Source organism: Pagrus pagrus, assembly GCF_965226575.1.
Source record: "Pagrus pagrus genome assembly, chromosome: 22".
Taxonomy (NCBI): domain Eukaryota; kingdom Metazoa; phylum Chordata; class Actinopteri; order Spariformes; family Sparidae; genus Pagrus; species Pagrus pagrus.
In genome coordinates, this window is record NC_140204.1 from 2,513,653 (window position 1) to 2,527,482 (window position 13,830).

Consider the following 13,830-nt stretch of genomic DNA (forward strand, 5'->3'; position numbering starts at 1 on the left):
GTTCAATATCCACATTTAGTTCAGGAGAGAATCAGGCAACATGTTATTGTGTGAACGTTATATTTATCGTGATTTCTGAATTTGAATCCTGGTGCACCATAAAATCCATTGATGTTCACTGACATTTATGATCGTTCACTAAAAAGGAACAGCAGCCATCCTTCCACTCAATTTATTTAAATATCTTTCTTAGTATTAATAAAGTTCAGATTATACACAGACTCATATTTGAACAGAAATGTGTAAATAAAAAAGATCAACAACAAATCATCAAGGAACACAATATCACTCAGAGCAAATAGAAAACAAACATAACTGGAAGTTGACAATAAAAAATATCTTTATTGTGAAGAAGATCCAGAATACACTTGCTGTTACATAACTACCTTATATACATTTGTGTTGTAAAATAAAGTTTAATGTAAATATTCAGTTTGTTGACTTTATTTTATCCTTTATAACAACTGAATATTTTTAATATGTCACAAGAGAAACATGTAATAATGTTTGAGTCAATATTAATAACAAAGGTCACTCTCTCTTGTCTCCAGATAACAAAGTGATGTGATGTCATGTTTACTGCATTACAAGCACAACATGTGTTTTCACAGGAACATCTGAGTCCTGCTGTTCCAGATGTTTCATGTTTCAGTTTGCTGGATTTCAGCTCTGTTTCCCCTCAGAGTGAATCTTTGTGTTTATGGATGGTTCATTTCTCTGATGGCTCTAATCTCTAAAAGAGGAGACGGTCAGAGTTCATATGGAGAAAATAGGGAAGCTAAATAATGCTGTGACAGCGGGGCTAATTATTATCTTTCAGTTAATACGATCTAAGTTATATTGAATCTTTCCAGTGTCGCTGATGAGGGAGACCTGCACTTTGTCTCTAGAGTTCCAGATTCTCAGTTCCTTCAATACCAGGTGAGCAGGACAATGTGGGTTCTGATAATCATGGTACCCCACCTGTAAGATGCAAAGGTCACAAACATATTTAGCATTTAGCTATTAGCTGACTTATTATTGTTGTTGTTGTTGTTGTTATTATTATTATTATTTCCTAAAGTTAACTTTAATTTCAAATGGAACACGTAAACAGTAGTGAAAGAAAGGAGAAACAAAAGGATACATTTAACAACATCAGTTGAGAAATCAAAACAGACTCACAGTGAAAGCTTCTCCAGCCTTGAGGTTGAATGGTTTCTTTAATGTGCCTCTGCTGGGTTTACTGTCGTTGACCTGTATTTGTAAGGCCCAGCCTCCCAGCTGTTGGTCCTGCAGGAGGGAAATTCATTGCCAGACGGAGGAAGAGAAAGAAAGACGAGAGAACAAATGAATGTGAGCGAGTGTTAAATCTCTTGTGTTTATAAATGATTACATTTCACTCTTTATGTGAAAATGAGAACATGGATTCATGTTGGTTTGGTTTGAACACGTGAAATGTTCCTGATACACTTGGTTACAATATTGTTACATCTTATATAAAACTCATAAATTGTTTATCCACACATGAACAACGTTACCTCAGTGGATGTGTTTTTGAGTTGGATGTATTTGCCAGGTGGGTCGACCTTAAAGAGAACTGCAGGTCCTGTGGTTGAGTTGTGACTGACCGGGCTGCTGCTTTTCTGTTTCTTGGACTCTCTCTGGGAGACAACACACACAGATCAGTTATTAAAGATCTTATTTCAATATGTTGCTCATAGCCCTGTGGTTTTGTGTGTGTGTGTGTGTGTGTGTGTGTGTGTGTGTGTGTGTGTACTTGTTTCTTAAGCTTGCAGACCTTTTCATTTTGTTGTCCAGGTAAAGGAAAGCCTCCGTCACTGTCATTGGTTTTCTTGCTCTGCCTGTCAGCTGCTTGTTTGATTTCCTCCAGCTAACAGACAGACAGACACACAGACATGTTGACTTCAACAGTGTTTACCTGCAGGAGGTGAGAGGCAGCACACAACCTGAGACTATCCGGGCTGTAACTTTAATGTTATTTAATGTTTCCTCTCAGAACCGACTGAACAGAACAGTTTGTAAATCAGAATCAGATGTAGGAGAAATATACATGCAACTATTAGTTTTCTATCAAATATGCAAACCAGTCTCAACAAAAACTAAAGGCTCAACTGAGGAGGATTTATTTATTACTTTTCTTGGTTTATTCTCTCTCAGCTGATGAACAACAGTTATGGTACTTCACCTTTCATGTATTGGTCCTGATCTTTAAAGGATAAGTACCGTTTTTACAACCTGGACCTTATTTCTGGCAAAACATATGGTCATTTACTCACCCAGATAACTTTGGTGTCATTCGGCGTCGTTCGGACGAAATTAGATCCAGTGTAGCGGCGATATATCCATATAATGGGAGAGACGGGGCAGCGACACACAGCCTCTATATAACGCATTATCTGCCACGAAACTAGTTCATTTCATCAATATTTTGTTATGAAATGCTAGCGCTATTAGCCTCTGAGTCCGGGCTCGTCTATTGTCAACATCCGGGGTCTGTAGGCTGATCTACTACCTCTGACCTGGAAGATGTCGTCTCTGAGCTGCGCGCGCACCCGCGACAGCGCGGCTTGTTTACCTGTAGCTGCTACTGCTAGTTTGACCCCGGATGTTGATAACGGACGAGCCCGGACTCAGAGGGGAATAGCGCTAGCATTTCATAACAAAATATTGATGAAATTAACTAGTTTCGTGGCAGATAATGTGTTATATAGAGGCTGTGTGTCGCTGCCCCGTCTCTCCCATTATATGGATATATCGCCGCTACACTGGATCTAATTTCGTCCGAACGACGCCGAATGACACCAAAGTTATCTGGGTGAGTAAATGACCATATGTTTTGCCAGAAATAAGGTCCAGGTTGTAAAAAACGGTACTTATCCTTTAACACGTGTGGTTCTGTTTTGGTCTAAGTCCCTGCTGTCACATGATCTGCTGTGTTTGCACACCTTTTTATTTAATTTCATTGAGACATGAAGGGGAACATAACAACAGTCACAAATAGGGTCGGACAAGTTACACATTCATATACAGTGGTGGACAGTAACGGAGTAAATTTACTTGAGTACTGTACTTAAGTACATATCCAGAGGATTTGTACTTTACTTGAGTATTAGATTTCTTTGGTACTTATTACTCTTACTTGAATACATTTCCAAGACAAATATTTTTACTTTTACTCGAGTTAATTTCTAGGAAGGCTGAAAAGTACTCGTTACTTTCAGGTCTGCTCTTTTTTTTTTTCTAAAATACTATTGGACACAAGCTGTTTGTCAAAGAGGGGAACCTATAACAGTGCACGCTCTCCACTGGGATTAACGTAAAGGCGGAAATACGTCATCCCTCCCCATAAGGATACCACCAAAGTAGCCACGCTCTCGACTGCGTTCGTCAACACAAAACCGCGAACTGTGATCCCATTCATTTTATTCGTTTTTATACTGTAGGTGTTTCTGCAGGCTTTATGTCACATTGTGGTTCTAAAAGCAAGCACATCAGTGCAGGTGGTTTCAAAGAGTTAATAAAATTAATTTAGAAAAAATTATATCAATTCATTGATGTGAAAAATAAGAAATTTACTCTTACTTTTACTTAAAGTAATTTTAAAAGCATGTACTTTTGGATAATTTTGACCAGTAGTATTTGTACTCTTACTCAAGTACTGGGGTCGAGTACTCTGTCCATCTCTGTTCATATATATCAGAAACGTGATGAAAACAATATAATGAAAACCATGATGTTCTGGCTGGTTTGAAGAGGGACTTAAAGAAGCAGGTAGGCGGCTGTAAAGAAATCTTTTCTGGAGAATACAAAGACAAACCTCTGTGATCTTCATCTGCAGCTTCTCCTGGAACTTCTGCCTCAACATGAACGGCCACTGTGACTGAACGATGAGACAGATTAGTGACGAGACCACAACATGAACTATCAGGAGCATCTCCTGGTCTGATAACTGTGGATTTTATAATCTAAGTACACTGAGAACATCCAGTCTGTCCTGCAGCAGCTGTCCTTCTGTCAGTGGACATAAAGTCAGTGTGGTTCAGTGCTGCACAGTTCTGTCTGTGAGGTTATCTTATCTATATCAGGAAACCTCAGAGTGTATGAATTGTAATCCTATATGACAACTTACCAGAGGGACTGCACCAGACTGGACCTGAGTGGTGCTGTTCCAGAACTGGGAAGGAATAGAGATGAAGAGAGACATGTTCTTATTAAAGCTGGAGGTCTGTCCTACAGCAGCTCTTCATCTGTCAGTGATCATACAGGAAGCTTTGTGACTTAAAGACAGCGGTGTTTGATTTTGCACAATCAGTTTCTTTTCTACTTCAGTAACCACAGTGTGTACAAACTGTAATCCTACATGACAGCTTACCCGGGAGGAGGAAGACTGGGCTGGAGCTGAGCTTCTTCCTTCGTGTGAAGGAAGAGAGAGCTAAAGAGAGACATGTTTTTATTAAGGATCTTAATAAAAATTGGTTTATTACTTCAACCATTAAAAAGACTTCACAGGTTCTCTGTGGAGTTTAGATCTCTCACAGCACCATGAAGCTGTTTTTATATAAGAAAGTTCCTGTTTGGTTTCAATTATCTGTGCATCTAAACAATGTATTCGAATATGGCTACACCGCGACCACATTACAACTGGTTTAAAGCCTAAAAAATGGAAAGCCACAGAAATCTTCAAATGTCTGGTGCTTGTAAAGGCCAGTTTGTAGTGAACTGAGGACAGTGTGAATCAGCTCTGAAGGTTTCCTTTGGAGATAAAGTGAAGAGCAGACAGTCAGTGACTACGAGTCTTTAACTGAACTGAACAAAATGATTAGAATCAGCAAAGTGATTCATGATTTCACTTCTACAGAGAACCAGCACACTCACAACTGGACTACATTTCCTCCTGATTAGATAGAAGTCTACAGTAAGTTTAAGTTACAGAGATGAACCTCCAATGTGTTGGACTCCAGATCCTTCATCAGGGTCTGCAGGTCGCTGTTCATCGTCTGAATCTCCTCCTTGAACTGCTGGACTTCAATTTGCTTTTTCTCAAACTGGGATTAAAGCAAAGATGAGAGACAATTTGAAGTCAACATTTATAAAGTGTTCATGTAACTTCTATGACCCTATTTAACATCACAGCTTCAACGACCAGTTCACAGCAGACGCTGTCCTCCCTACAACAGCATCAGTCTTCTCAGCAAGTGTCCCAAAACAACACATTGAGGAGACAAAGCCCTCTAGAGGCCAGAGGAGTTAAGACGGGAGCAAAGGAGGAACTCAGGTGACGTTAGAGAAAAGTTCTCTGTCAGGGAACAAACAGTTGAGGAGCTTCACCTTCTCTGTTTTGGTCCTGATCTTAAACACAACATGTGCTTCTAGTTTGTAGCAGAGAAATTCAGTGAAATGTGTATTTTAAAACAGGGCTGAGGACAAACAAGGATGGAAACAAGTCAGTGTTATGTGAGGAAGATACAAAGAGAAAGAGCTGAGTAAACTTGTACTTAAGTTAACGAGTTAATAATGATCAGATGAACCTCATTAATCTTGGACTCCATTATCATCTTTGTTTCCCTTCAGATGAAGGTGAAGACAGACATGGACAGACAGACATGGACAGATGGTAGACTTGGTGAGAGACTTGATCATTTGTTTTTTTGTAATAGGAGGAGCATACAACACCATCAGCCCTAAGGTGAAGCTCTGATTCATTCTGCATTTGTATTTAACAAGGAAGTGAATAAATGTGTTGTCAGCCAATCCACAAGATCGGCTGAGGACACAGTTAAGAGCAAAAAGCCTTTTGCAATATTTTGGCTTTTTTTTGTTGTATTGTCTCTCAACAACAAAAACAACAAACAAACGAATAAAAAAATACAAATATCGTGATAATTAACATTTCACCTTTTATCATAAACTAAACAAATACAGTTCAACACAATGAAGCAGAAAAAGTTCAGCTGTGAGACATTTAAGAACTGAGGACAAGCGAGGCTGGAGACAAATCAGAGTAACATGTGAAGGGACAAAGAGCTGAGTCAAAGAGTCATCTGAATTCATGAGGTTAACAATGATCAGATTAACCTCTGTGTTCTTGGACTCCAACTGACTCTTCAGCGTCTTCACTTGCTTCAGAGCTTCCTCTTTGTCCCGTCTCTCCTGTTGGAGCTTCCTGATGGTTTTATCTTTGCTTTCATCCATCTGGGAGTTAAAGAGAGACATGGAGAAAGACTAGATCACAGACTTGGTATTTATCTTTTACACACTCAGTCCAATGTGAAGCTCTGATTCATTCTGCACTTGTATTTAACGAGGAAGAGAATAAATGAACATGTGATGATCTCTAAAGACTGTTCCTGTGTTTTGAGAAGGACTTGAGTCTTTCTGCTCTCAGTCTTGACCTGAACTTCAGCTGTTTAACTGCTGTTTTATAAAACAAAATATTCATATTGTTGTTTTCTGTTGTACGTTCAAAGTGATGAAAACTTTCATGGTCTTATTTTGGAGGAGACAGATTTAAAGGAGGAGGAAAATGAATCAGGTAGGAGGCTGAAAATAAATGTTCAGTGAAGAATACAAATCCAAACCTCGCTGGTCTTCTTCTGTAGCTCCTCCTGCAGGGTCTGAACTTTGTTCTCAGCTTCCCCCCTCCTCAGCTGCTCCTCCTTTAACTTCTGCAGCTCCTCCAGGAACCTCTGCCTGGTAACAAACGGCCACTTGGGTTGAAAGAGACGAACAGATAAAAATTACTGACAAGAGAATAAAGATTTTTGTTTTCTTTCTAATGAACACTAACACATTTCAAACATGTCATATGTTTTTTATTATTCTATTTTACTTCAGTATTATTTTAATCATCTGATTTTATCGTCCTTGTTGTCTCCTGACATGTTTCAACCATGTACAGCACTTTGTAACACTGTTTAGAAGTGCTAAAATATTGTTTTATTATTATCGTTTCATTAAATGAGTCTGATTGATTTTGGATTTTACAAATGAGAAACTCAACTGCTCCTGTAATTGAAAGTTTCACAGTTTGACCAGTAAAAGTGATGGAATGAAAACTAGTTTGTCTTTGTTTTCACTCTGAATCTCTGATTTACTACATGAGGAAACTACAGAGTGAAGAAATTGTTCTTCTACATGACAGCTTACCCAAGAGGAGGAAGACTGGACTAGAGCAGGCTGAACTGGATCAGGCTGAACTGAAGCAGGCTGGACTGGATCAGGCTGGACTGGATCAGCTCGGCTTCTTTCCAACTTATGAGAAAGATAGATCCAGAGACACATGTTCCCTCATCAAAATATGTTGATGGTTTCATCTTGAAGCTTCTCTGTGGAGTTTTAGACCTTCAGTAGCACCATGAGCTGGACTCTACTGGACTCTGTGGGTGTAGCACTGCTCTAACCATGCACACATATTCACCCACTGATAATATGCATGTGCACTGCTGGCCAATCAGAGCCTGGCTACTGACTACATGTGTTACTGTACATGAGGCCATGAAGACTGATAACTATCATCCTTTTCCTTCAGCAAAGGCAGAGTTTAACCACTGATTTCATTTCTCCTATGATGGAGTCACTGGGTCATCGTGCCCGGACCTTATCGCTGTCACCAGCCCACATCATACCTCAGACAAGACTACACAAAGAACTGTGTCCTAAAGTCACCACCCTGCCCCCTTGGACTGCTTCTCCACCACTTGCCCAGGAGACACTGAAGGTTTCAAGTGATTTGTGATGTTCACCTCTACAGCAGACCAGCACACTCAACACTGAACTTTAGCATATTGACCCTGAATCCTCTTCAACAGTATCAGAGCAGATACAACAATAAAAAGGTCAAAGATGAACCTCCTGGTTGATGGACTCCAGTTCCTCCGTCAGGGTCTTCAGGTTGGTCTCCATCCTCTCCAGAATCTCCTCCTGCAGCTGCTGGACTTCAACTTGTTTGTCATCAATCTGGAAGGAAAGAAAAGATAAGATTCCATTTCAGTTTGTACGTCTACGTTAAGCTGCTGCCGACAGAAAAACAGTTTAGTTACTGCTCGGGCTCTATTTTATTGGCCAACTGCAACGACCAGAACAACACAGACACTGTCCTCCCAACAACAACATGAATCCTTCAGAGTGTCCCGAAACAACATACTGTATACACTAGAGTGACAAAGAGGTCATTATAATTAGGATTATAAACAGTTGCAGAAAAATGTAACCCTGCTGAGGTGCATGTGTCCAGCTAGAGGGCTCAGATAAGTGGCAGAATATTTTCATATAATAATCATTAATGATTTAAAAATGAACTAATAGGACTTGTTGAACAAAACAAACAGTTTTGGCTGCATGGACGGTGGTTGTTTGAAAGGTTACATGAGGTGGATTATTAATCAAAGAGTGTGGTGACAAAACAAGGCAAGACATGAAATCTGCAGCCAAAGGCAGATGGTGGTTTGTTTATTGGATTTTGTTGGTGGAAATCACGCAAACATTTTTATAACTGAGCATGTGAAAAAGTGAATTTAGTTGTTTTTTTAGCAGTTTATTGTTGTTTTATGTTAAATGTGGCTACAGATTCATCACATATATCTGTTAACTGAAGCTTGAACATCTGAAGGAGACAAATCAGTCCTTTGAGGACAACAATGTAAACATCTTGGCCAGAGAAGGTAGGTGGTTTGAAAGAGGAGTAAAATAATCGATCTATGTCAGTGGCCCTAACGACTCTGAAACTCAGAGCTCACACGTGTCCTTAATGACTCTGTAAGGACACTCCTACACAGGGTTTAAAAGCCTGCAGCTCCTCCAGTTAGTTCAAACTGAAGAAGCCTCTTGGATGAGAGGTGAAACGTCTTCAACACACTGAAACAAGTACAGACACTTTCGATGCAGCACTTAGAATGACCATGACCTGGATGACTGAGAACCTTCCTCAGCATTAGCAGCAGAGTGACTTTACATCTGGAGACAGATGTTTTCACATGTCTGCACTCAGTGCAACATTTAAGACCAAAAACTCTCTTCATGTGAATGAAACCAGCTGCTTGAGTCTCTCCACTGAGTGCAGACATGAACATACAGCCTCTATGGTCATATTGTTTAAGCATTTGATGCAACTCTGGGTGTTCGTCTGGCAAAGACTCAAGTCAAATCATTCTGGTCTCAAGTCTTCAACCTGCTCTTTACTTGACTTGTTTCTGGACTCAAACTGACAACAAACAAGTAGGAGGCTGGAAACAAATGTTTAAAAGGAAAAGATAAAAAATAGAAACCTGTTTGGTTTTGGTGGCTAATTCTGTCTGATGAGTCTCCAGCTGCTTCTTCAGTGTCTCCACTTCATTTTCAACTTCCTTCTCCTTCTCCTCCTCCTTCTCCTCCTCCTCCTCCTTCTCCTCCTCCTCCTCCTTCTCCTTCTTCTTTTCCTTCTCCTTCTTCTTCTGCTCTTTTTCCTTTTTGGAACCCTGGATTATATTAAAACATGCGACTGAACAAACAATACTATGACTAATGTGGTAAAAGAACTGAAGCCTCTGATTTTTGCTGAATAACAAGTGAGAAAGCTTTGATAAATTCAGATCCTCTCTGCTGCTTTGATAAATGAGTTCAGAGCTGCACAAGTTCACTGTTAATGAATCTGATGAAGACAATACATTAACAACCAGCAGAGAGTCTGTCTGTCTGTCTGTCTGTCTGTCTGTCTGTCTGTCTGACTGTCTGTCTGTATGTCTGTCTGTCTGTCTGTCTGTGTGTTTGTCTGTCTGTCTGTCTGTCTCAGCACTGATCTCAGTCACAGTCTAGTTATAAAGGCACTGAGGGATCCTTTTGTAAAAGTAATTAATATATTACAATAACAGACTGTGTGTTATTTTTTATGAGGACACATCAGAGTGTGTTATTGTATTTAAATCATGAACACTTACCCAAGAGAACCAAGACTGTTTGGCTGGTGGAGCTGATGTCTTCACCTGTGAGAGAAGATAAAGTGACATGAGAACATTAAAGCTGATGAATAATTATACAACATGACAGTTAATCTAAGTACAACAAGTATCTTTGTATACAGTCACTACATGGTATATAGTACATGTTAATAAGTAAATGAAGTAAACATTGTGTACTTGAAGTGTCAGTCAGAATAAAACAGATGCAGATGAAGACATGAACCTCTGTGTTCTTGTTCTCCAGATGTTCCTTCAGTCTCTGCAGGTTCTCCTCCTTCCTCTGCTTCTCTTCATGGAGCTGCTGCAGATCAGCTTGTTTCTGTTTAAGCTGGAGGGACAGAGAGAAGGTTCAGAGACACAATGACAGACATGTTCACTTATCAACATTTTGACTTTAAATCTGTGACAGAAAAAACAACATGTGTCTGGATTCAGCCTGCTGAGCCTCATGTGGACATTTAGTTTGTGACTGACCTGCCAGACTGCTGCAACATTGACCTCTCTACACTATTAAAGACATGAAGATGTGACTTTAAACTGAAATCACAATCTTAAGTGATGAAAGTGAAGATGAACCTCAGTCTTCTTGGTCTCCAGCTCTTCCAGGAGCTTCACTCTGTTCTCAGCTGCCTCCCTCCTCTGCTGCTCCTGGAGAGAGATGACCAGAGACAAGATAGTTATTTGGGCACATCAGTGAATTACCACACAATAACACATGATGAAGAGAAACATCATGTGTACCTCTGGTTTGATTCTTGCAGCCTGTCCCTCGTTCAAATCCTTCATTTGCACTGTTTCATGTGTCATGAGCTGCTGTTTCTCTGCTTCCACTTCAGTGACACACTGATCTTCAGTTTTGTGACGTTTAGAGAGGTTCGTCTTCTCTCCTGTATCAGGTTCATCTCTGTGGCTTCTCTTGGTCTCTGTGTGAAAACAAAGGCAGTAAAATAAAACACTTACTTTATTTCAGGAAGGTTTCACAGCATATCAGACATTTTAGACTAAAATCAGGTAATGGGTTTAAAACTAAGACAACTGGCAATTTAACTCAGTGGAAATAAAAGTAGATAAACCACCAGCACTATGTCCTGTAAAATACTGACAGTATTTTCACATCACTATTCAGTATAAAACCTGTCAGATATTTACAAAGAGTTGAAATTAATTTCTGACTCACTGAATTTCCACACAAAAAAGCCAAGAATCAGAATAACCAGGATGCAAACAGCCAAACTAACAGCCAAACCAGCTGTGGTAGAAGAAAAACTGGACTGAACCTCAAAGAAATCATCTGAAATGATAAAACACAGAGTACATGACAGTTATAGAAAACTGGGCCTGCTGTTTGAAACTAAGACAGTGATCACATCATAAAAGTAAGATTTTTATACCTGAAATAAAGGTGAATGCCTCTCTGGTCTGGTTGGTTTTGTTCTGTTGGACTCTACAGGTGAAGCTGTTGCTGTGTCTCTTCTCCACAGTCACTCTGCTGCTGACAGTATAGAGGTCATCAGGACCTCTGACTGTCTCTGTAGGTCCAGCAGAGAGGAGGTTTCCCTCAGCGTCCAGCCAGAACACCTCAGGTTCTGGATACCAGCCTGTAGACTCACACTGTAGAACCACTGCTCCTTTGTTTCTGTCAGGCCGTGATAGACTGATGGTAGGCCAGGAAACAACACGTGATGCTGAGCAAAAGAAAATGTTTCAAAGCATTAGTCAGTTATACGGTTAAGAAAATATAAACTGTAAATGTAATTATACTTACTGTATATTTATACAACATCAACCAACTGGCAAAATATCTCCAACATGACCATGTACAACTGTTCTCAAAGCTTTTAACCCTCATTTACACTAATGGTAGATGATTGTGTCTCTTCATCTCCCTGCCCCAATAGCTGGCGGGTGTGTTTATCCTACCAACATTTTTCAATGGATAAGATGCACACCGCACCAAACTGAGCTACACAGACATGACGTATCTACTTACCTACAACAAGCTCAACGAACGAGGCCGTATTTAAACCTGGAATGTAGCATTTGTATCTTCCCTCGTCTGAAGGTTTCACACTGGACAGTTTCAGTGAAATGTTACCGTGCTTCAGTTCACCAGTGTACAGGGACGTCCTTCCTTTGTAGGATGGATTTTTTAAATTTACGAGGTCCTGGCCAGTACGCCACACAAACACAAATCTGGGATCCAGGTCAGGTCTCGTCCACTCCAATGTCTTGCCAGCAACATCCGCTGCTGGTTGTAAATGGCATGGCAAAATGGTGTCATCGCCCACTGTTGCCACTATTGGCTGAGGTGGACCAGTTAACTGAAACTGACCTGGAAGGAAAACAAAAGGTTGATGTCAGTTCTTGTAGCACGACTCAATCAGTTCAGCTGTATATAAAGCAGAATTATGCTGCTGCAGAGATAAATGTCTGTGTGAACCAAGTCAGAGAATAGAGCAATGGGTAAGCTTGTGAACTTAACATTGCATTTAAGCATATTACTTGCATTTAAGAGTTACCTGCCTGGACATTTCTTAAGCAAATGTATGGGACACTTGTTAATTCCACATTGTTCCAGGTTTGTTTCATTGATGTTGTAATTAGTGCACACAGTTGATTGGGTGACATTGATTTCCACACACTCCCAAGGTGAATATTTGGCTCTTTAGCTTCTAAATTCTCCACTGTGTTGACCAGCTAGGTGTTAACTTTGTTGTTGTTTTTCCCCCCGACATCGGCCACATCCAAAAAACAACACTATGAGAACTGTGGGACTAATTTAAAAATGGAGGAAAACCAAAACAAAGAGCCACTACAAAGCTCCAAAGAGCTGAGGAGTCAGTTATACTCCTTCACTCTGACCAGAACCTTTCATTTCACACAGTTATTTGATATGTGGTTGATCTACCTGGTATTTAGCAGCACATTTCTTCCACAGACTTATTGTGAGCCTATGTAATTGTATTTGTGTGCAGGTTACCTCTACAGAAGTGTGCCAGGAGAAGATGGACAACCAGAACGTTGATGATTCTGAGCGGAGCTCGAAGGGGTCCAGCTATCTCAAACATCCTGCACGTCGAACAATGAAAAGAAACCACAAATACATTGGAACCACCACCATTTGATGGAAAAGATAACTTTTGAAGATAAAATATCTTTTCTGTTTTGTTGATGTGTGTTTTTTACTACAATTCACCAGTTGAAATTAATACATTGAGCAAAAACTGATATTGATTTTTTTGAGTAGCTACAATAAGCAATAACAACAAAAACAAAAAGTATTCGCTGCTATTTTCTGTGTTACACGTTTTAATATTAAATCATATTATTTTCTCTGGTAAAAGACAACAATAATGTGAAAACACCTTTGCTGGCATTGTATCTTCTGCAAACTTTAAATGTATATGTTTTATAAGTTTTATACATTTATACATTTCATATTATAAGGATATGTTAAAACTGTATTTTCATTTATGTTCCAATTCTCAATTGCATATAGTAAAAAAAACTGCTTATGGTCTGGTTGAGTTTAAGCACAAACAAGGTTATGAAATGATCATGTTTTGACTTAATAACAGCCATAAAATGTCTCAATTTTACATTAAAAAACGTTGCTCTGATCATGGTTGCTCAGAGTCCAGAACTGTCTCTGTGGTTTGCAGAAATGACGAACAGCAACATTTTTTTCATGTCCATTTTTTTCATGTCCATGTATAAAATTTATACTTTCATTTTGGTAATGAGTTAGTATTAAGGTATTTTGATGCAAATTCTTAAATATTTTAGGCTTCATTAGAATCATGTTTATGGTACAAAGTCCATGTCTGCAATAATTCATGTACAACAATAAAGACTAAATATCCAACAGTTCATCATCAAAATCTTTGGCTTCTTG

General features: G+C 39.4%; 1 protein-coding gene across 1 annotated transcript; it reads right to left on the reverse strand.

The window, feature by feature from the left end:
- Nucleotides 1-10,738: 10,738 nt before the first annotated feature.
- On the reverse strand, nucleotides 10,739-13,003 carry LOC311251847 (butyrophilin subfamily 3 member A2-like; the record flags this gene model as incomplete). Its single annotated transcript, XM_084344492.1, has 5 exons — nucleotides 10,739-10,858; nucleotides 11,174-11,226; nucleotides 11,327-11,620; nucleotides 11,926-12,267; nucleotides 12,916-13,003. The coding sequence occupies 5 exons, from the start codon at nucleotides 13,001-13,003 to the stop codon at nucleotides 10,739-10,741; spliced, it is 897 nt and encodes a 298-aa protein (XP_084200618.1).
- Between the last annotated feature and the right edge of the window lie 827 nt (nucleotides 13,004-13,830).